At 32.4% G+C, this 25,072-nt stretch overlaps 3 protein-coding genes across 15 annotated transcripts in view; 1 reads left to right on the forward strand and 2 right to left on the reverse strand.

Moving 5' to 3' along the window:
* Positions 1–471: 471 nt before the first annotated feature.
* Rab7 (RAS oncogene family member Rab7) lies at positions 472–8,085 on the reverse strand. Its single transcript, XM_023157156.2, has 3 exons — positions 7,946–8,085; positions 7,321–7,585; positions 472–991 (listed from the first exon to the last, which is right to left on the reverse strand). Exons 2-3 carry the CDS (start codon positions 7,577–7,579, stop codon positions 624–626), a joined length of 627 nt encoding a protein of 208 aa, XP_023012924.1. The 5' UTR covers positions 7,580–7,585; positions 7,946–8,085; the 3' UTR covers positions 472–623.
* A 2,030-nt stretch (positions 8,086–10,115) lies between these two features.
* On the reverse strand, positions 10,116–12,734 carry LOC111502959 (protein phosphatase inhibitor 2). Of its 2 annotated transcripts, XR_002721816.2 has the most exons (4): positions 12,578–12,734; positions 12,318–12,479; positions 11,958–12,261; positions 10,116–10,325 (listed from the first exon to the last, which is right to left on the reverse strand). XR_002721816.2 is itself a non-coding variant. In XM_023157157.2 (3 exons), the coding sequence occupies exons 1-3, from the start codon at positions 12,664–12,666 to the stop codon at positions 12,027–12,029; spliced, it is 486 nt and encodes a 161-aa protein (XP_023012925.1). In that variant the 5' UTR covers positions 12,667–12,734; the 3' UTR covers positions 11,040–12,026. The 2 variants fall into 2 exon arrangements, 1 of the variants encoding a protein (XP_023012925.1); XM_023157157.2 differs by lacking the exon at positions 10,116–10,325 and having other exon boundaries at positions 11,040–12,261.
* A 1,416-nt stretch (positions 12,735–14,150) lies between these two features.
* The window catches only part of LOC111510194 (uncharacterized), a 144,062-nt gene continuing 133,140 nt past the window's right edge, over positions 14,151–25,072 (forward strand). For 3 of the 12 annotated variants that reach the window (XM_074185738.1, XM_074185734.1, XM_074185739.1), the window contains exon 1: positions 14,151–14,342. The gene's annotated coding sequence lies outside the window, so the exon portion shown is untranslated. The remainder of the gene's footprint in view (positions 14,343–25,072) is intronic. The other 9 variants (XM_074185741.1, XM_074185742.1, XM_074185743.1 and 6 more) reach the window with 6 other exon arrangements.

The following is a 25,072-nucleotide window of genomic DNA, read 5'->3' on the forward strand; positions in this document are numbered from 1 at the left end:
TGTTTTTAGGACGAAAATGAATTCAAATTCCAAATGCTTACACACTATTTATTATGTAATTAATATCTGTAATTTACAAATTCTCAATGATCTACAAATACACCTTTTCATTTGAAACTGCCAAAAACATAAGGCAAGGTTGATTTTCCTAATGAATCATCATATATTTTATTAGTGAAAAAAATTAGGGAAAGAGTGATAAATCAGTTTATGTGAAATATGTTGTAACTTCTACAGGAAATAATAAAAGGACTGATATGGTTTTTTTAACTAATGTGATTAAAACCTCCTACTTCCACTGGTTATACAAATGTCATTAAAAAGAAGAAATCACATTTAAGGCAACTATAATATAAATAACATTATTTTATTATATATACATTTAAAAATATTGCAGCAAATAAATTCAATAAAAAAAACTTTCAAACTTCAAGGCTCCTTAAATTTTCCTACCACTGATGAACATGATCATAACTGGCAATAGGATATATTTCAAGTATTCAGTAATAAAATTTGAAAATAAATTAAACCTTGTTAAACCGAATATTCACTTAGTATTATAACACAATATTGGGCTGCACTGATTATAATGCAAAATTTAAAAGAATTATATGTACCTTAACTTAACAAGCACAACTATCACCATTGCCGTTAGTTTTCTGTGTATTAGTGAGTTTTATTTGATCTGGAAATTCGTTGTAAATATCAACAGTTGAATTCTGCTGGGCAAGAGCATTCTTCGCTATAGCTAAGAAGGCCTGCTCAACATTTAGACCTTCTTTTGCAGATGTCTCAAAGTAAGGTATATTATTTTTAGATTGGCACCATTGCTGCGCCCTCTTAGAAGAGATAGCCCTAGGTTCAAGGTCAACTTTATTACCAAGAAGAACGAAAGGGAAATTTTCTGGTTCTCTGGGTGATGCTTGGATTAAAAATTCATCTCTCCAACTATCTAAAGATTTGAATGTGTTTGGTGCTGTTACGTCAAATACTGAAAACAAAAAAAACATTAAGTAAAAACAACTCCTCTGAGTTGATGATACCAATATTAATTGAAAGTGCAGGTGTTAAATTGCAGTATCAGTTTTTATGTCAATTAAATCAATGACAATACCAAATGTCCAGACATTTGTTTCGGGTGGGGTAATGAACACATATTTCACCATTCGCTCATCTCAATTAACACTGAGCAACAATTATCGACCAGGTAACAACAAATGATGATTAAAATTGTTATTCAATGACATTTGGATGCAATTAAAATATAAATATATTACTGGTTTTTAATAATGCTCCTTAGGTGACTTTTTGGTTAAGGTTTAGAAAAAAATTGTAATAGCAATGCCAACAACAAGAGATTTCATCGGATTCAAAATAGAGAAAGCATTTAAAAACATTTAATAATATAAATTAATATATGAAATTTGTACATCTAGCAACTGGAGAAACTGAATACAGATATATGCGAAAAATTGTTGAAACATTTTTGCTTTTTGTCTTTTCATCAAGCACCCCTCCGTGACCTGGTTTTGAAATTTACTGAGTGCTAATACAAAGCAAACAGAAAAATATAAGTGATCTGAACGCACTTGCTAGCTACTGCAGAGACAATAATACTGGACAATATATGCTATACATCATTCATGAATATTAATTTTCTCTCCTGTTTTGTTGTTGATAACTTTATATAAAATATATTAAAGATATTCCAAGCTTTTCATAAAAAATGTGGCATTAGAAAGGAAGAAGAGTTATCAAACAAAAAAAGGTAAGAAAGCACACCAGAGATTGAAATGAATAAAATATAAAACTTTGAATTTAAATTTCATCTCTGTATAGATTTTCATGCAGTTACTTGCATGATGAATATAGGGTCAATGCCCTACACTTTCTGTTCAGACGATATCAAGTTTAATTTTTCAATTGATTTGAAATATTTTTTGAAACATAAACAGTTGAAATGAAGTTAAAGTTAATTTTTATACTGATACCAAAACAACAACATTGAGTGATCGAACCTAATTGTTGTTCAGTAAAGCAGGGATAGTTTGGATCCGGCGAAATGTCAAAAAAGTTATATTTTGATAATGGCATAATGATACCTCTAGATGAAGAATCACACCTACAGAATTAAGTATACAGATCGTAGCAGTTGGAACATAAAAAATTGATTGAAAATGTTATTTTTAGTATTCAGTTGTATGCAAACGTATTGCTACTCCGGTTCTGTTACAGACCTGATGAGTTATGAATGTTCAATCAGAAAACTTATTTAGAGATGGAAATAGGAATACCTAAATTGAGTAGAGTTAATTGAAAAAAAAAATACATACTTATTTATATTCAAACCGTGCCCGAAGACTGTATCAAAAAGAGATACACACGTACTAGAAAATAAATATTTCAAAATGAAATCTCCAAATATTCATCTCTCCCAACTACCTACATCATAGGTTCTGGTAAATTTGTTAATTTAATGTCTCATATACACGTTTTACTTTGATTTGCCTGCCGAAAAACAACTACTTCCCTGGCTAAAACCATGCTGGATATTGAATTATATCCTACAGACATTTATGCAAGATATCTCACAGATATTCAGGTAGATCACCTACTGACCGATTTCGAGGTATCGACTCTCATCAGTACAGGAAAGATCCGACCCAAACAGCATAGTTCCTTGGACTCAATTTCAACTTGGCTCATGCAACGCGGCAACTGCATGTATGAAATCTTCGTCTAAGAGAAAGATTGTGAACAAAGCCCCGAGGAGAAAAGAAACATCCACAAAGCCCCAAGCAAAAAAGAAACATCCCATATACCAATACTCTAACAGAGATCAAACCATGTCTGAAGAATGTATAAAAGAGATACATACGTACTAGAAAATAATTTTTTTGAAATAAAATCTTGAAATGACCTACACCGTAGGTCAGTGTTTCTCAAAGTGTGCGTCCTGGGGCGCCGTGGAATCTTTACTGGGGCGCCTTGGGCCACGGGTGAGTCTCAAGGTACAACGTTTTACAACATAGATAACTAAGAGTAAAGGTAATATGTCGGTACCTATTAATAAAAATCCTCTGATAATATAATATCCGTAATTGCAAAATGCAATACGTTCAGACAGCCACCTACCTACTTTTATTAATGAAATATCTAGTGTAGTCTTTACGTTCGGGGCGCCGCGATAACCTTCAAAAAACATAAGGGAGTCGTGAATTCGAAAAGTTTGAGAAACACTGCCGTAGGCTGAGAGAGATGCCTGTTTGAATACAACTACTCCCTGTACTTATGAGAAGTAATACCTCGAAACTGGTCTGTAGGTGGTCTACTGGAATAAGTTCAGCATGGTCCTGCTGCTGGATGAACGAGAAACACCTGCGAGTCTAACCTTTGTGAGGTATCTTGAATAAATTACTGTCTGATATAATTCAATATCCATCGTGGTATTAGCCGGGGAGTAGTTGTTTTCCGGCAGGCATGAGTACAGACTTTTCAATATGTCAAAATAGATTTTCATTTTTAAGGTTATTACTGTTTAAATTTCTTTGTATGAGCAGTAGGTCAAGTTTTATGAAGGTAGGTTTAGATACAGCATCTTGTAAAACATTAGTTGGTAGCCGATCGGTTTGACGCGGGTGCTTTGTTCGCTCACTCAAATTGACCGCCGTGTTGGTAGCTGGTTCAAGCCCCAGGCTGAACGATCGATATTCAATTGCTATCGTCCAACTTGTGTTAGGAATCACACGTTAAAAGGTAAGACCTCGTTAGTCCTTAGCAAGCACAAGTTTTGACTTCTGAGGGTTGTCGTTCGTAGGGTTGCGACAGCTGGTTAACAAAAACAGATTTTAAACAGATTAGTGATTTTTTACACCTAGTGAAGTTTACATCACTAAGTGGTCATCAGTCTGTTGTCAAACGAACATTCGAAGATGCTGAACAGTCTGTTGTTAAACAATTGAACTATTGTTCATTTTCTCTTGACCTTTTTGATTATTGGATTTTCGTATAACACTGAACAGATTTTTGTATATTGTGTGACTATTTGATAATTTGTACGATAGGTTTAGTTCATTAACAAAATGTCTAAAATCTCCATCTTCAACAATACTAAATGGCTGTAGTCCCTTGAATCAATTTTTTTACCACTAATTATTATTTTTTTGCTAAAATTGATAGATTAATAGAAAAGTAGAAAAGATTCATAGAAGAATTATGAATCGATTTTTTATGAACTATATATCCCAGGTTGATCCTAGTTTTTCAGATATGTTATTTCTGATCCACAAAATTCATAGCATCAGAAATCCCTAACCAAGACTGTTTCTTATACAGGGATTTTCATAATGAGCGTTAATTAGTTTCTGGCAAACTATTCAACAAATCAACCTGAAAATTCCACACTATGCATAAGTCAATATGACCTACACTCCTAAAATATTTTAGACGAAGCGGCGTTGTCACTTTTACTATTAAGTAGCGGCTTCTTTGATTTTTCAAATGGAACACCCCGTATATAATATCATATTATGAATCATTATCACTTTGTCAACAAATTCATATACTATTTCCCTATACCTATCTATTACCGTTTAGAAGATATGAATTAATTTCGATATTTTTTTTACCAAACATGAACTTTTATAAATGCTGATAATCTTGAACTCTCTTGCACTAAAACGATCAAATTTGAAATAGAGTGGAGTGATACTATGAGGATCTTCACTCCGAGTCATATTTGCATTTGCCTTATACAGGGTCTTCAAAAAATGCAGATACTTTGATCTCATGAAAAAATTAGTAGAACTCAATTTTTTCAAATGGAACACCCTGTATATTTCAACATTTTTGAGCTCTACATCCAATTTTAGATTATTTTTGTTCAGATAATACTATTTCTATTTTGAACCGTTTTCGAGATAAACTGTTTCAAATGGAAATTGACATGGTTTCCTTGTTAATCACTCATTTTTGTAAAACAGATTTCGTTTGATGTTTCTCAATTAGTCACAGATAATACAATGAAAAGATAATTATTAAAATACTCCTCCACCATTGAATGAAACTTCTCTTCAAACAATACTTTTATTAACACTGAAACACAAAATGAAAATAATAAACCCATACATTAATGAGTTAATTTAATCGTAAGTGTATTTCAGAATATGTTCAAACACATCTCCACCTCTACTTAAACAAACATGTAATCTCTTCAAAAGATTGTCATGTGTAGCGCTTCTGATCAAGTCTGGAGTCAAACTATTGAAAGCAGTTGTAACTCTCGATTTCATATCTTCCATTGTTGTTATTGGAGTAGAGTAAACCATATTTTTAATGAAACCCCACACGAAATAATCTAATGGATTGCCATCTGGTGTTCTAGGAGGCCAACGAAAAGGTCCATTATTACCAATCCATCTGTCTTCGAAGATTTCGGTTAAAGCTTCGCTGACTGAATGAGAATTATGGGGTGGAGCACCATCCATTTGGTACAATACACGTTCTCTTCCTGGTCTATTATTCAAAATCATTTGAATTCCACTCCTCAGTAAATCTTCATATTTTGAGGCATTAAAATTATCATCATAAAACTCGATATAAAAAATTGACTCATTCTTCATGGCACAAAATACATTGAATTGCCATCTTTCTTGAAAACCCCTTTGGCGGACAACATGGGGATTTTCTGGCGCCCAATAATGACTGTTGTGTCTATTGAAAACTCCATTTTTTGTGAACTTGGCCTCATCTGTCCATATGATATTGTCAAGGAAATGTTCATCCTCTTGAGTCTTGACAAGTAACCATTCAAAGAATTCCACTCTACGAGGCAAATCAGTCTCTTTCAAATGTTGGACACAGTAGAACTTATAGGGATGCCATTTATGCTTATTAAGAATTCGACAAACTGTCACGTAGGGTATACCTATCTCCCTTTCAGCCTCGTGCAGAGAAGCATTTGAAAATGCATGAAAGTATCCCAAAACTGTTATACCATTCTCATCATCATCCACTTTAGTCTTCTTACGAATGATTTTTGGACGGAAGGTTCCATTCAACCTACAGTTTTTTAGTAATCGATTTATCACATTATTATTCGGCTTCGGAAGTTGTGGATATCTATTGCACTCACCATAAATCAATGATAAATTCAAGAAGTCTTCATTACTGTAACCTAATCTTGACATTATTCTATTATAATTGGTAGCTATCACAATCAGTCAAAACCACCAACGAAAGTCTGACATTATATAATTGGTTTATTTATTTTTCCAAAGCACACTATTGAAAAATATTAATGTGTACTGTTGTATGTTAGAGACCAATACCTCAATGTATACAAATTGTAACTTTTTCTAAGGTAGGTACATTCCAATTTCGAATTGACTGATCTGAGACAGTTAAAAATCATTTTAAAAGATCAAAAAGAAATATTACTAAGTATTAAAAAAAATGTTGAATATCCAAAATAAGTGATGAATTCAAAAAAACGAGCAAGAAAACCACGTCAGTTTCCGTTTGAAACAGTTTATCTCGAAAATGATTCAAAATAGAAATAGTATTATCTGAACAAAGTTAATCTAAAATTGGATGTAGAGCTCAAAAATGTTGAAATATACAGGGTGTTCCATTTGAAAAAATTGAGTTCTACTCATTTTTTCATGAGATCAAAGTATCTGCATTTTTTGAAGACCCTGTATGAGGCAAATGAAATTATAACTCGGAGTGAAGATCCTCATAGTATCACTCCACTCCATTTCAAATTTGATTGTTTTAGTGCAAGAGAGTTCAAGATTATCAGCATTCATAAAAGTTCATGTTTGGTAAAAAAAATATCGAAATTAATTTATATCTTCTAAACGGTAATAGATAGGTATAGGGAAATACTATATGAATTTGTTGACAAAGTGATAATGAATCATAATATGATATTATATACGGGGTGTTCCATTTGAAAAATCAAAGAAGGTGCTACTTTATAGTAGAAGCGACAACGCCGCTTCGTCTGAAATATTTTAGGCGTGTAGGTCATATTGATTTATGCATACTGTGAAATTTTCAGGTTGATCCGTTAAATGGTTTGTCGGAAACGGCTAATTAACGCTCATCATGAAAAGCCCTGTATAACAGAGAACAATCTTATCATATTATGTTTCTTCCCAGTATGAGTTGTTTGTGATATCCTGATTTGAACTTGGTACAGGGGGATTCCCACCAGAAAGTTCTAGAGATTATCATTTTTTTTTGAAAACTTTCAAATTACTGGACCAAATAAATAATTAGCTATAAATGAAAGGTTTTTATAGAAAAGTAACTTACCTAAAACACAACAATCTGCCCCTCTGTAGAATGCAACACCTAATGACTGGAAACGTTCCTGGCCAGCAGTGTCCCAAATTTGCATTGTAACAGTTCGATCATCAACAGTTAGTTCTTTTGTTAAAAAATCTGCTCCAATCGTAGCTTTGTATTGGTTTGAAAATTTTCTATTAACATATTGGTTCATTAAGGATGTTTTTCCAACACTGGAATCCCCCAATATGATCACCTTCAATAATGTCTTCTTTCTGCTCGACATTTTATTCTGTTAAAAAGACAACAGTAATAGGATATGACTCAATAGGTAATTAACTAGTATATACAAGATTTCAATAACAAGTAAAAGTGACATCACATTATATTCAAACACAATGGGACACAAAATTATTAATCTTATAATCATTGATATATGTTTTACCTAATTAATCGATAAATTAACAATGAAATAGAGGGGGCGTAAATATAAATTAACGAAGAAATACATCTTTACTTAAATTCAAATGAAAAATATTGTAAGATAATGACAATACATCAGCTGATTTTTACCAAAAAAGCTTTAGGATTGTTTCTGATAGTGTTTTTGAAGGTTGAATTTTCAGAAATAAATCTATCATTATTAACTTACTCTTCAAAATGCTATCTCGATAAGATTGAGGTTTGCTATCGAAAACACAACAAATTTTACTGCGTACAAAGCAATGACACACGAAAAATGGCGTTTCTTTATCTCTTCTTTTCTTCCGTGTTTATTTGTTAAGGCCCATGATAGGGGATTTATTTTTAGAACTAAAACTTATGGTGTTTCCGTTGGTGAAATAAATGCACAATGAGTGTGAGTCGAGTTGTCTAACTCTACAGAAAATTTCTGATGGATTGATTCAACCAATAGAAACGAGCAAACGCTTCAAACGGACCAATAGATGAATTTCATCGGATTCATTAGCGGTCTCATCGATGAATTCAAGAACTCGCTTTATTATATTAATTTGAAACAAGAGTTGATAAAGAATACAGCGGCTTCAAACGCGATATTGAATCGATTCTTCTTTGTCCGAATTTTGCAAAATTTTAACACGTTGCAAATCAGTTGAAATATTAATATTTGATTCTCACATTGAAAGAAATGAATGATGTATTACATGTCATCTTTCATTTATATTTGCTTCAGATATGGATGACTGGAATGATTCAATAATAATTATAATAATGACAAATATAATAATTATTCCATCAAAATACATACAATGAGCGGTACACAAAATACTGGTAAAGGTATATATTTATAAAATTATTACAATTATTACTGGTAAAGTATTAAAATTAATTATTTACCTCCCTCTCAGTGGTGAATTTTATTGATAGATGGATGAAATTGACAAATTCAGTGAACTTGCCTGATTGCCAATCTGTACCAGTAAAACAGACTAAGATATCATCTACGTATCTGTAATCTGTACCAGTACAAGAACATGAGTTCAATCATAAATACGACGTGTTACATTTAGAAGAGAAGACTTTGAAACTTACTCTTCTAGAATGTTTAGAAATCAATAGAATTAGGAATTTGCATATGCTTTTGATGAAATTGAAGGTGATGTAAAACTTATTATGTGGTACTTGTGATGAACTGTTTGGAACTTTAGGTGTAGTAATGAATATTACTAGAGTTTTATCCCAACACCAAACCGTTATTTTAACACCTCGATAGGCCTAAAAAATGTTAACGACAATATGATCAATTTGTAGACTCAAAAGTAACAATTTTATAAGCTGCTATGTCACTCATTGAAATATACTGTTTGTTATAACTCCATTTTGCAGATAATCGTGTGTGTATCTATATCTATTGGTGTGAAAAAGTATGTTACTTGAACACTGGTCGATAAGCATTAATCCAAGATTGATCATTTGGACCCCTTCCTGTGTAAATAATAGTTTGAGGAAACACTCGATAAATAAAGAAATTCAACGTACTTTGTCATTCCATTTTTACAAAAATCGCTAAGAAAACACTGTTTATTTATTTGCATTTGGAAACGATTCTTGTTCAATTCATCAGCATGTGTACAAAAATCGTTAATCTTATATGTCGCGTTGAGGGATTTTCCCAAAGCAGAAGTTAATCGGTTTAAACACTTGGGTTTCTATGCATCTTCCTTTATTCACTAATCTAATTTTGTTTTACACATTTTTCGCAACAGTTGTAAGAAAGTCACTTTTTAATGTCTTCATCTTTTATTTCGTATTTACGTTTTTCAGACATTTAACTCAGAAATCTGACTTCAAATTCGGATTATGTGAATGAGGTCAGGTTAATTTGGGTTATCCCAAAAATAACGCCTAAATTTTGAGGTCAAAGTGAAAATTTCGACATTACATTGTAGAAAGTGAAGTTGACATTTTCCCATCTTTCAAATCAAAGGAGCCAAGTTCTAACTGTCATAAGATGTTCATTTGAGTTTGCTGGCAACCCGCGTTGCTCTAGATAGTAATGAGAGTTGTAATAATTCAGTCTTGAAATATTTGAAATCATGTAGTCATTACTGAGAATTCAAAATATAACCTTCGTAGTCAACTCACATACCAGTGATGATGTCTGCCGCAGTAGAAGACGAAACATTTCGTTCCATTCGACCAGGACATACCAGTCCGGATTTCTCTTGTACAAAAGTTTCTGTGTGTTTGGATCTACTGCAATGAATTGACACACATTTTGAGATCCAAGAACATAATTTCAAGTAGATTCTTTAAAAATCAGATGTGAAACATACCTTTAAAATAAACTTCATAGAGAATTTACTGAGAAAATTTGTATTTATGGAAGTTCATTTCATTTTCATTTTATTGAAGCACATACAACCAATAAGCCAATGATCAACTGATATGTGCAAGTTTGTTACTAAATCCTCGCGCCACTTCTCTGACAGCATGGTTAGTTCAATTGTTGAGAGACAGATATCTGCTTCATGTCGGAATCAAACCCAATACAATTTTCTGATGAGAGCCTATTAAGATACAATATTGTAAATATATTTGAAAAGGTGCAACTTCAACGAAAATTAATAAAAACATTAAAATAGGAAAAATAGTCGACCCTACAAAAATGTGTATTATTTTGAAAAACAAAAACATTTATTTGAGATATCTCTTCATGCATATTAGATGCACAAGCCCTATTACACAGAAAATTATAAAACTCATTTATGAGATGAGCTTGTTTAAAATACCCAAACTAGGAATGACGTATCACTGAGTTCAGCAGGTCCCATGAATTATATTAGTTTCAATTGGAATATCTAGTCTATTAAATTTAAGAATAGAAAGTGGTTTGTGTTCAATTCATTGTTAATAGGTGAAAGTATTTTTGATTGGGTCTTGCTTTTGGATTGTGCCTATAAGAAATATTTGAATATGTTGTTTACACTTTTTCCCAAGGGTATTTTTTCATTGCAAGTTTCATTTTTTGAAGTTTTTGGGAGTAATGTATAGTGAATTTACTCTTGAACAGACTTGAATTTTCATTTGGGTAGTATTTATTATTCAATTTAGAATATTTCCAACAAGTTTTAAATCATTACTATACAGAATAAAATGTACACCTTAACAAACTGTAATTTTTTATTTGATTATTCTTAATAATTAGTTTTCAAAAATGTTCAACCATGCATTTTCTCGCATCAAGCTGTATATAAATACTGTTTTAAATAAAAAAGAATGGGTAATTTCTGCAACAATAAAATATATTCACTAAAGTTATTAACCAATTAGTACCATAATACATCATTGAAGACATAAAGAACTGTAGTATTTAGTACCATTGTGAAAAATGCAGTCTCTTTAAAGTGTAATGAATTTAACCATATTTGAAATTTAAAATAAAGAAACAAGATTCAGAATTAGATCCAAAATTTCTAATTGCAAACTAATTACTCAAATTGTTTGATTGCTTCATGGTTTTTCAGTCAATAAATTCAAATACAAGTTAATGAGTTCTAAGTAATGTAAGTTAATAATCTGAAAAAAATATAAAAAAAGTATAAAAAATATTTGCCGACTCTGCTGAAAAATTAATACAAATCTAAGAACATCAAAACAAACATACAAATCATCTTTCCATTTAAATATTGTTTTTCCTTTTCACTGGCAAAAAGAATACTGATACACTAATTGTACCGGTTACAGTACCTAAAATGTCATAGAAAATTCATTTAACTAATAAAAAGTTTTAACAAATTCATTAACTTTATTATAGGCGCTTGTATTAATCCTCTGTACAGATGAATATATGTATATGCAATCAAATGGGGATGTTATCTGAGTTATAATAAAGGAGTGTTCTCTTATACAAAATAAATATTTTGACACAGCCAATATAGTTTCTCGAAAATAAAACATTGATTTGTGAAAGGATTGCCAGAAAAATGTAAGAATTAAATAAATTCCTGTAAATACCACTACAAACTAAATTAAAATATTCTCCCCTATAAGGCATGGCACATACTAATTTTTGTGGAAGCACAACTGCTTTATAAGATTTAAGAACTGAAAAGCCCTTCATATTTTTGTCATTAGGCAATCCTTATGTAATTATTTTTCGAATAAATAAAATAAAAACAATAAATATACATATAACTCACAGAGTATATACAGCTCTGTCTTTGAAAGTTTCATCACAACAATGGGAAATCTACGAATGTATTTTCGTTTTAATCTGATTTATTACTAGAATGAGCACCACTTTCACCCTCGTCTTCATCATCTTCCTCCTCTTCTAATAATTTTTTTGCCAATTGTAATGCGTGAAATTCATTATAATGTTTTTTTCGTTTCATTTCAAATTCTCTCTTTCGTTCTTTTTCCTCTTCAGTCAGTTCTTCATCATCAGAGTCATCGGACTCTACCAGCATTGCTTTGGGTGGTTTATCTGCTCCTATTTTGATTCTACAAAATGACAGAATCATTAATATACCTCAATTGTATGTCTGTTACATCTTTACTTTTCTGCTAGGTCTTTTGCATCTAAACCATCAATATCATCCATTTCAGCATAATTGTATGGCGTTTTAGGTTCTGCTATTTTCATGTGACCATAATCTTTTCCCGGAGGATGAAGAGTTGCTATTATATTCATTTCGTCCCATTTCGTTTCTTTGGCTTTTCTATAATAAAAGAAAAATAAAAGTCATTGATTTAAAAAGAAAAAATCTTACCAAAACTGGTAATATCGAATATACGGTTGGTTCTCAGTTCTACTTACTTTGCATTAGGCTGCAAATCTTGTTTATCAAAACTACTAGAATTTTTTAAAATGCCTTTGGATGGCCTTTTTTGTAAATTTTCTGCCATTGTAAAACAAATGGTCAAGTTGCCAAATCTGTCTTAATTAATGTCAATTTCCAAGTTGATGTTTGATGTTTCTTGTCAAAATAGTTACACAGAACCATACAACATGAAAAAAAAATGTACCTGTACCACAAAACCCATGAACTTATGTCTATTTTTCAAGACACACACACACACACACACACATAAATATATATATTTATATATACATATGTATATATATTTGTAAATCAAAAGGGAAAATTTGTGGACAGAACACTCAAAAAATGGAGGCAAACCGCGGACAGGTGTTTCTGGCTATTGGCCTCATCAGCGCGTTGCAGCCAATTGCAAAGATGGACAACAACTTTACCAAAAATGAAAAACTTCACATATGCACGGTGTCACCAACAGGAGCTAACCGCACATTTGTGGTTTCAATTAGAAGACCTAGAATTCCCAGGCATCATCTAAAATCACCACGTAGGCAGCTATAGCTACCTGCGTGACTTCCGGGTCCAGGATATGAATACAGAGATAAAGATGTTATTGAGTGTATATGATATATATCGAAAGGGAAAATTTGTGGACAGAACACTCAAAAAATGGAGGCAAACCGCGGACACGTGTTTCTGGATATTGGCCTCATCAGAGCGGTGCAGCCAATTGCAAAGATAGACAACAACTGGTTACCAAAAATGAAAAACATCACATATGCACGGTGTTACCAACAGGAGCTAACCGCACATTTGTGGTTGCACCGCATCTGAGCTGGCTTGAAGATAAACCCTCCATATTGGCAGCTAAATTTCATGTCTAACTTTGAAACCTCTAACTCAGATTTGTATACAACATATTTGTATGGGAAGTTTGAGATTCATATCGGAACAAGTACAAATTTTAGAGGGGCCTACCTGGAGACACTTGGTGATCGAAACACGTGTCAAGGTATTAAAATAACGGTTTGGTGTTGGGAAAAAACTCTAGTAATATTCAAGGATGGAGTTACTAAGAATTTTCACCTTGCTTTTAACCGAGAAAGTGTCTGCTATCTTGAACCCATGGATTATTAGAAATACCTCAAGAAATTGATGTTTATTTAATTCAAAAGTATTCAGTTGATTATATTCAGAATGATGAAAGCAGGAAAATAACATATCATTGATAGTGGTCATTTTCGTTCTAAGCCACAGAAATACTCTTCTATAAATACCAAATAAATACTACTTAAACTCTAAAAAAATCATTGTCACACAAAATGATTTACATTAAAAACTAAGTTAGAATATTTAACGATATAGTTATGTACACCCTTTAAATTTTATAAACAACTATTGCATTCAGAGATCGTTATTCGTTAAATGTCAACAGTCAAACTGTATGGTAGAGGGCGGAATAAGGTTCATTGTTGTTCTTTCAAAACATATTTGTGGTTTACCTACTACATTAAAGATAAAACAATTAGTCCTCTGTTGTTTTATTTCAATATGAATTTTAGAAAATTCAAAATTGATGGAAATTTAAATAGCTAAAAATGTGTTCGTGATTCATATCACGCATGCGTGAATTTATAAATAGTTCGTTTCAGTATCAAATTTCTGTGAAAATTTTCAGTCTCATCGTTTAAGTGGAGGGGTATAGTAGTTGCTCGTTGATGAGTGCAGTGCCAAATTGAATTAAATCGACGATTTTGTTATAAGGTGAGTGAAAAGTTTAATAAATAATGAACTCTAAAGAATCAAGGTCATGTCAATTTTTCAATGCCTTGATTGTTTATCCGTTTGAATATTGTGACTCTTCTATGAAGGGGTGATTGATCTATTGGATTTATTTGATATAGGTGTGCTAACACTACGAAGTGATGGACAACTTCGGTTTGATTTGCCACAGTAATATTCAGGCTTGTTTCATTAAAATAAACTTCATTGTAAACAATCTGATACGTCAACTTTCTGTAAAAACTCTCAAGACTAGAACTGTTTTTATAAGCTTTTTATGTCAAAAACTATTTAGTGAAATAAAATACACCTATCGAAGTATTTAGGAATATGATTCTTGGCGAACTCTCTTGAATTGCAGCATCAACCAAAGTTTTGAAATATTCATGAGATTCAGTTTATTCAGGAGGCAAAATTACTGTGACTAAGTGAATTAGGTATATAGGTATGTTCTCTGATGTATATCTTTCAAATCCTTGGAGACTGTCCAAATTTACCTAAAATAACTTTATACTCAATATTTTTTGTATTATCATCACAACAATCTGGATATGTTTCTATAGAATGAAAACATGAGTTATCCACGTTGTTCTGCTATTTTTCATTATCGAGTTCAGTGAGTCTAGAGAATCAAGACAACTTTTCAAGTCATTTGATTAATTCATTATCAAGTTGAATTATAAAGTGTAAATCCACAAATAGTTTCCTCTACACACACACTGTTCTGTTACTCATCTTATTTGATCAGATCTCAAGAGTATTTTGATCACTATAATTAAAGTGACCCAGGTGGGGAAACCTGAATCATCTGGAAAATATTCAGTTCTTATATATAGACCAACACAGCATTTACCTTCTTATTTAAAAGAGCAGTACAAGCTACATAAAAAATTGAGTAAAATTTACTGTTTTCAAAGAAAAAAATATTTTTTGACAATTAAGTATGTCCCATTACATTTATGCTGTATGTTTTCTCAGCTAGGTCAGCTAATACTTATTTATACAAAAAGAAACAAATCTTTTAAGAAAGTTACACCCATTTTTCAAGTAAGCCCATCAAATATTGCAAATTCTGATTGCATCAGAAGGGCAAAATACCGTTTTTTGAATTGGGATAACCACTTTTTCCAAAAAACACTGCACCCACACACCAGAACCAGAACTGCAATAATCTTCCAGACGAATGTTTCACCAACCAAATTGGCGTGATCAGGAGATGAACTATACTAGCAGATTGCAGTACTGGTGTGTGTAATCCAGTTTTATTATTCAATTTTCATTATTTTATTAAGAAGATTACGAAGAAATAAAGTCAGGCCTTTTTCCCTATATTATGTATGGAGCAGTGCACAAGTTTGTCGGAAACGCAAAAAAATAAAAGTAATGCCATTGTAATTATTGGATAATGTAGAAAAATGTGCTTATAACAGGAAAACTGAATTGTAGTCGATTCAAGGTAAGGGGGGTGGATGGGATGAATTTTAGGGGTACAAAATGATTTTTCATGATTTCCACTGAAACCAAGCCTTCTATCGATAAAAGTTGAATATAAAAAATATAGGAAATATAAATAAGCTTTTTCCACATACACTGGAGTGAGAGTAAAATTGAACATTTCTGAAATTCTACTTGATTTTTTATAAAGTTTTTATGCTTCAGTTGATATGCTTTTATTTCTGCCATGTCTGCTCTCTGACCCATGAAGCATTTAATATTAATTTGCAAATGCGTGATTTGAAGTGTGGGAAACAAAGATGTGTCGTTCATCCATTTATGTTTCATTCGGAAAAAATGAGAATTAATTGAAAATAAATATAAATAACGACACGAAAAAACTGAGCAATGGTTAAAAAGACCTCGATTTAACAATAAACTTGGAAAATACAGTTTTCATGATTTCCAAGGAAAAAAGTATGAACAATATATTACTGAACCGTAAAATTGAGAACAAATTAATTAATTAAGCAAATAATTGATGAAGCTTTGAATTTTGAAAATCATATTTATAAAATTAAAGAATTGATTTCACTGCTGGAGGGAATCAGAAGAATACATTTTTTAGGTAGTCATATACAAATTCTAATTTATAATGTTCATATTCTCTCTCCAATTATATATCTCATCAAATATAGGATAGAGAAAATAACTTTGGTCTCATTTCTAGAAATTGGACAAAAGTTATTTTCTCTATCCTATATTTAATATAAATTTCCACAAAATGACTAGGTCATCAATTGAACAAGTTAGATATCTCATTAAAATTTGGTCATACTGCACTAAATAATGAATGAGGTAATATTTAATAAACCATGGGATACTCCATCTCTGGAATTATACAAAATGACTAATATTATGACTTTGAATCATTTATTACTCTTTAAAAAAGCTAAATTCGTATATAAATTGTTTAAAAATCTCCTGAAAAGTAATATTCGTTCATATATTTTCCAAAAATACAGTGCTTTTCAGATAAAATTATCCACCTTTAATAACTTTTGTAATACTGGTATTTAGGAAAAATCCAAAAACACGTCAATTTATGTTGGGAGGGGCAAGCATTATGGCTTATTTAAACTTACTGGAAAAGCCACCCCCTCACCCCTAGCATCATTCCTTTTTTTTTAAATTACTTCTCATATTTTTCATGTAAAATTTGGATACTCCTCTTTGAGCTGATTTCAAAAATATATAATACTTGTAGGTTAAAGTGGTTAGTTCATAAGATAAACAATTTTTCTTTTAATAGCACAAATTTTACTTATTTTTTACTTTCACCTTATTTGCCTGTAATAAAATGGGTTGTACAAAAGTTCAAACTCTTTAATCTTTTTAACTGTGCTATTTATTATGAAGTTACAATAAGTGTTCAAAATGAGTACCATTCACTTCCATACAATGGTATAATCTATTTTGAAATGCCTCTCTGACATTGCTTAATACGGCTGGATTTAATTGTCGACATTCATTTTCTATTCTCTCTCGTAAATCATCCAGAGATTCTGGTTGGGTAGCATAAACTTTTGTTTCTAAATACCACCAGAAAAAGAAGTCTAGGGGTGTTAAATCCGGTGACCTAGGTGGCCACTCCATCATCTGCCCTCTTCTACCTATCCAACAAGCGGGGAATGTTTCGTTTAAAAATTGTCGGACAGGCATAGCATAGTGTAGGGGAGCTCCTTCTTGTTGAAATACCAGTAAATCTTCGGAAAGGTTATCATCATTTTCTATTACTGTTGTAATACGTGGGTCAACCCCTTCCCTGAGTAACTCAAGATATGATTCACCATTTAAATTTCCGTTGATGAAGAAAGGTCCGACAATGTGGTCACCTAGGATACCACACCAAACGTTTAACTTTTGGGGATGTTGTGTATGGAATTCACGCATAATATGTGGATCACTTTCAGCCCAATATCTACAATTATGCCTATTTACTAAGCCATTTAATGAAAATGAGCATTCATCAGAAAAGCAAATATTGTTTAACAATTGTGGATTGTTATTGACAAATTGCGTCATTGATTCGCAACATTCTAGACGACGATCAAAATCATCTTCATTCAACTCGTGCACCAACTTAACTTTGTATGGGTGGTACTTGAATTTATGTAGAACTCGGAAAACTGTAGAAGATGAAACACCGATCGCTCTACTTATTGTTGACAACGATTGAGGTTGTTGAGCCTCTAAGCTGACTTGCCCTAAAATTGCCACTTGGATTGCTTCGTTATTTACGAGTCCCTCTCGCTTATGCACTTTATTGCAAACAGACCCTGTTGTGGTAAATTTCTCCATCAGTTGAATTACATACTTATGAGTTGCATGTCTTCCGTCATGTAATTCGTTAAATATTCTAGCAGCAGCTCTTGCAAAATTATTATTTTGGTAGTATAAACCTACAATTTCAATTCTTTCTTGCAAAGAGTAAACCGTTTCAGCGAAACAAAATAAATAATGTATCAAAGTACACTATCAATAGTGACTACAAATTCTAGTTGACAATGTCAAACTTTAATAAAAAGTAGAGTTTTTTGTTGTTTGGATTTTTGAAGTAGAATAAATAGCACAGTTAAACATATTAAAGAGTTTGAACTGTTGTACAACCCATTTTAGTACAGGCAAATAAGGTGAAAGTAAAAAATAAGTAAAATTTGTGCTATTAAAAGAAAAATTGTTTATCTCATAAACTAACCACTTTAACCTACAAGTATTATACATTTTTGAAATCAGCTCAAAGAGGAGTATCCAAATTTTACATAAAAAATATGAGAAGTAATTTAAAAAAAAAGGGATGATGCTAGGGGTGAGGGGGTGGCTTTTCCAGTAAGTTTAAATAAGCCATAATGCTTGCCCCTTCCAACATAAATTGACGTGTTTTTGGATTTTTCCTAAATACCAGTATTACAAAAGTTATTAAAAGTGGATACTTTTATCTGAAAAGCACTGTATTTAAAAAATGTTTAGTTCAATGATGATCGCGTTTGATGATGATTGTTTGAATGTTCATATTTGTATAACAGTTGTTATTAATTTTTACTTCACTGGATGTTTTCTATTGATCAACTGTAGGAATGTAGAAAACTGTGGAGTGTTTTTGTATCCAATGCTTTAGTAATAACAGGAATGAATTCTTTAAAATTTTGTCGTTTTTTAATGAATCTCTCATAGGGTTTATAGATCATATTATGGAAAAATAGCTATTTTAAGAATTTTATGTCGGAAATATTTAAGAAAAAGAGTAAAATTTGACATTTTTTTCAAATTTAAACCTCTAAATTTATTTCATTGGAGAGAGCATATTTTTGTACATAGAAATGTGCAAATATAAAAAAAAATCAGCATTCGAAAGGACATCACTCAAACATGGATTTGAGATCCCAGTAGATTTATCGGGATTTCAGACCCACAGTTCAAAAAAAATTAAGATATGGGAAAATGAGACAATTCTTACGCATGTTCGGTGATATTTAAATTGGAAAGGGAAGTATGTTGAGATTAGAATTTTGGGAAAAAAGCTTTTTGGCTTTCTACTTCTCCATCATTGAACAAAGAATGTGGAAAATTTCCAAAAGAAAGGAAATAACTACAATAAAATTAGTTCATAAAGATATGAACATTGAATTACATGAAAGGTAAAGGTCCCTTCGAAACAACTACATTACAGTATAACATTCAGTTTGTACTGCAAATATTCATCATGGAATTGATACAGCTATCACTCACAGAAACGCTAAACAACTCACTTTCATTTCATTTATGTGTATCGTTTATACAGTGCATTCCATTTAAAACGAGCCACTCTGAATAATTTTTCGTACAATGATTTTCAGGAAAAATAAAAAACACGTCAACAATAGTTCACAAGGGGACATATTTTGACATATTCACATTTGATGTTACTTCCCCTATGGCACCCCCAGGACATGTCACCAATATTTTTTTAATGGATCACCCTATATTGTTTTGCATTATCAGATGCTCCATGATGAGCAGATTTCAACATATTCAGGGTGGAAACGAGCCACCCTGAATAACTTTTGACACAATGATTTGAAGGAAAAATAAAAAAAACAGGTCAACAATTATACAGGAGGCCACGTATTGAAATATTCGTTCTAGAGACAAATATGGAAGCAATAAATCAGAAAAAGAGATTTTTATCAATTCTTGAATCAAAATCTGATGACCGGACAATGAGAAGGAGAAAAAATTCTATAATAAATGTTGAAAAACGTTTCCACCAACTTCCATACAATGGTACAAACGAGCTTCCATTACCGCCCCCACTTGGTTAAAAATCTTTTAATGCTGTTGATCCTATCTCATATACTTTATACTTCAAAAGACCCTATAGAAAGAAATCTAAATGAGTGAGATCCGGAGACCTTGGTAGCCATTCTGTAGAACCTCTTCTGCCAATCCAGAGACCAGGAAAATGATCATGCAAAAATTGCCGCACTGGAACTGCATAATGAGGAGGTGCACCATCCTGCTAAAAAACTATTTCGTTTTCGAATAAATTTATATCCTCCTCAATTGCCCTATTGATGCCCGGTATTATTAGATTCTCCAAATATTTATCTTTTCAAATTATCATCGATAAAAAGGGCCTATCATGCGGTCACCGAAAATTTCTGCCCAAACATTTGGTTTTGAGGTCGTTGGATATGAACTTGACCGTATAAATGAGGAATCGTATCACTCCAATATCGACAATTTTGCCGATTCACCTCTCCATTCAAACTAAACGTACATTCATCAAAAAAACAAATTTTATACAAGAAATTTTGATCCGTTCAGTGAGACTTTCACAAAACTTGATACGTCTATCGAAATAATCTTCGTTCAATTCATGAACTAGTCTAATTTTAGATATAAGGATGAAATTTGTACTTATGAAGGATTCTGAAAACATTTGTACGACTGATTCCTGATTCTCGAGATAACTTAATAAGATATTGCGAATTGTCCATTAGTCCAACGTGCCCTAAAACTGCAGTACAAATAGTTTTATCGTTGACAACTCCTGAACGGTTAAACTTTTTATTGTTAACAGATCCAGTTTCCATACATTTGTTCAATAATTCCGAAACGTATTTGTGTCGTACATTTCTTCCTGGATGATTATCATTGAACATACGGGCAGCAGCTCTAGCACTATTCACATTCTGGTAGTAACTCACTATTTCAATCCGTTCTCGAAGCGTATAAACCATTGCTCCTCAAGAATTCAGAAAAACAGAAACACCAATTGTAACTTCACCTGGTAGGTAATCGTTATTGTAGAATGAGACAAATACAAAACGAAGAGAATATCGAGTTCAAACTTAACTAGACAAAATTACCTATACTTTTTTAAGTATACTTCACAAAAACACCTATGAAACCTATTAACAGATTGTACAGATGTTAATTCAAGGTGGCTCGTTTTCAACTCAAATAATTTTTAGCCTCCAAACTATGAGCTTCAGATCATAATGTATTCTACTCTATTGAAATCTGTTCATCATGGAACATCTGATAATACAAAACAATTGATCAATTTAAAAAAATGGTGACATGCTCTGGGGGTGCGATAGGTTAAGTTAAATCAAATGTGAGTATGTCAAAATGTGTCCCCTTGTATACTATTGTTGAGGTGTTTTTTATTTTTCCTGGAAATCATTGTATCAAAAGTTATTTGGGGTGGCTCGTTCAAAATGGAATGCACTGTATGAATGATGATTGTTTCAATTCCATAACATAATATGTTTGTACTTGGTATAAACTTAATTGGAAGAAGTGATTTTCGGGTGATTTAATATTCATATGAAAGTGTTTGTTTCGAATAAAATTTTTTCCAGTTTATATCTGAAAGAAACTTCTATGTGTAATTTACTCGTGAGGAGTTTTTATTGTAGCTATTATTTTTTCCTTGCTTTGGAAGTTTCCCACATTTTTTGTTTATTGATTGTTTTGGCTGAATTTTCATTTTAGGGCAAAATAAGATCACCTATAGATTTTACAAAGGCTTTTAAGTTTTTGCCAAACCGACAACTATGTACAATCATCACCCAAAGACGATTGTGGATATCAACAATCGAAACGTCGTGAAGTAACTTGGCTTGAAATATTTTAATTTTCATTTCTTGTCAATTGTTCAATGTTCAATTGTTGCTTGTATTTTATTTCATTGTAATTCCGTTTTTTTGCTTGATATAATTGTATTTTTTTAAGCGAATCTATTTAATTGTATTGATTCTTTCAGGGATTTCATATCATTTTATATCATATTAGACAATGGAAGTCCGAACCTATGAAATGTACCATGAAACATTGCCAACCACCTTCAAACAATTCTAAACAACTTCAGAAGTGTATAGCGAAAAATCGGATTGTATTTACCCGTTTATAACTAATTATAACAGCTATGCCACCCAAGTAGTTACCCAAGCTAGGCGGCTTTGGAATAAAAGCAATACAATTGACAATCAACTAGTGTGATAATCTCGAATTGTTCGCGGCAAAAGCAGTGTCATTGACCTACTGAAAAAAAGCTTGAATAGATCCCCTATCTTAGAGTTTTTGTAAAACCTACCAGGTTAATTACTTGATCGAAATCGCTGGGTATTCTTATTCAAATTTACGAATGAAGTTTAAATGGTACACATAATTATTCTGATTTGTTTAATTGTTATTCGAAATGATGGTTTCCTGCAGTGTGATTGCTAGGTTAGATGGAATCTTTTATCGTACTTGGATATCATGTATTGCTTGTAATATATTACAATATGCCCTAAAAAACACTCTGAACTTTGAAAACATATTTTCCATGAAACATTTGTGAATAATTGTTTCACTGAAATGATTTTACGGTCAGGTTTCTTCTCCGTAGCTCCAACCTATTAGGAGGACACTCCGGCGTTATCAAGAAATGACCACTCCCTACACCAGACATACGTGGTCATTGGGTCGGAGAATCGTGTGCCCTGAGTTGTAGATTGATATATTTGTTCAGACAATTTGTCTGCTGCTTTCCGATGAACCTGAAGTAGTTCAGTAAAACATTTTCAATATTCGATGTCAATTACTGAATGATGATTAGAAATTACAACAAAAACGACAAACACTCTGAACATTGGAGAAATCGAATTGAAATATTGAACGAAATGATTTGGTAATTAATATTTTATATGGTGATAATGGGATCTGGGGGGTTGGTAAGCTACTACTACTTCACGAAACCGTAGATTTTGAAAAATTATATTTAAATATGATGAATAAGAGAATGTTATCTGGACCTGACTCAACAACGGATTTTGACTAAATTTGCAGAGAAAATGTAGTGGTAGAAAAAATACTTTGGATGTTATCTGCAATTATTCAAAGTCTATCGCTGCGAAAGATCTTGATTATTTTTATTATTATTGAACATTATTTATATGATTTGGGAAGTATTTTTCCACCCCGTTTAAATTTGACTGCTTTAAAGTAATACAATTTGAATTTCAAATCACTGTTGAAGAAGCTACTGTGTTAGCGAAACGTGTCGTGATATATTTTTCAAATAAAGTTTGTGGAGATCAAATCGTGAGATGTAGTTTATAAAATTACTATGGATCTTCATCAGAAAAATAAAACGGTTTAGTGGCTAGTTCAACAATAGAAAAATAATGGATTGTCTGTTGTTTTCGGGAGTAAGAAAATGCTCTAATACCTTCTGAAGATAGTATATGGTAATCAAAATGACCTGCAACAGTTCTCCAAAACGGTTTTGAAAGCATGTCTTCTACAAATATAACCGATTAAGGTATAACTTATAAATAGATTTATATGAGATGCTTCAGTTCCATCATTATTATCTTTATCATTATCAACAAATCTTGTACCTTATCACATAAAACATGATCCTTTGTTGCATTATCTGCAGCCAAGTCCACGTTTTACTTCCCTATTTCCTTCACGTGTCTTTTCCATAGACAGTGTCCAGTACGTAGCCCTGTAATTAGTCTGAGTCGATCCCTTCTAAGTTGTTGCGGTTCTCTTTTCGGAAGTTCCCTTTATAAAGGTTTTTCCGTGTGTTCAACCTAAATCGGGTCACTTTACGGGCCATTCCACTGGTCTTCTTCACCCGATTCATTTGGACTCATTCAAAAACTGACGAAAAGCAGGTGCCCAATCTTGTTAAAATGTCCACCTAATATCATAGTAAGTTACTTTGATCAATAATAATGGTGAAGTGAGAGAGGATAATTCATCACATCTATTTTTTATTACAAGCTTCTAATTTCAAGCCCTACATTCTAAACAACTGAGTGAATCAATTGTAGATAAACCTGTGTTAAAAATATAAAATTCGTAAATTTTTCCAAAAGGGGAACGTGTCACTTGACCCCTAATCTCATTTAAGATTGAAAGGTTGTATCGACCCCCCTCATAGGGGTGGAAGTGACAAGGTTGAAAATGAACTCTTAAGCGATATTTTTTCTAAACGCCAACTTTGTGGCGTCAAACTTTGTGGTGTCAAAAAATTAAAATAAGACGTCTGATGTATAACTAGTAGGCAAGGGCCACGTCGGGAAGGGTATAGCTTGTAATATCCTCCAAACCACGATGGACGTTGTTCACAGTTGGTGCCTGAGGGAGCAGATGTCTGTCAACCTCAACAAAACTGTGATTATACCGTTTACCAGGACGATCTAACGCCACTTTCCCTCAATGGTATGGTCATTCCGTTTGGAACGGAATTGAAATATCTTGGCATTGTCCTTGGAAAAAGTTTTACACAAAGCCAGACTGTCCCTATGGGCATGTTGAAAGATTAATGGTGAGACTTGGGGTTCAGGTCTCAAACAAATCCATTGGATTTATGTGATGATTTTCAGAAAACTGCCCAGCCAAACCTTGTGTGGCTATCAGTGGTGCCATCAGTACCACACCATCAGCGGCCATGGAGATCCTTCTAGACCTACCTCCTCTCCACATTTTTCTGGAGAGAGAGGCTAGCTGGACTGCATATAGACTTGACCACATTGCCAATTGCACAAATCAATTCAATGTAGAGTGCAACAGACTGTTGGTTGACATTGGAAGACACAGCATTCTGGAAATGACCTCTGACTTTATGCCTCCAACTGTCAACTACGAACTGCCTTATAAAGTACTATTCTCGAGTAGAGAGAAAAGGAAATATCAAGAGCAGTTAGTTGTCGGTTCACAGATGGATCAAAAAG

The sequence above is a fragment of the Leptinotarsa decemlineata genome, unplaced genomic scaffold, assembly GCF_025532065.1.
Source record: "Leptinotarsa decemlineata unplaced genomic scaffold, Ldec_3_MD MMD2_tig00078346_RagTag_RagTag, whole genome shotgun sequence".
Taxonomy (NCBI): Eukaryota; Metazoa; Arthropoda; class Insecta; order Coleoptera; family Chrysomelidae; genus Leptinotarsa; species Leptinotarsa decemlineata.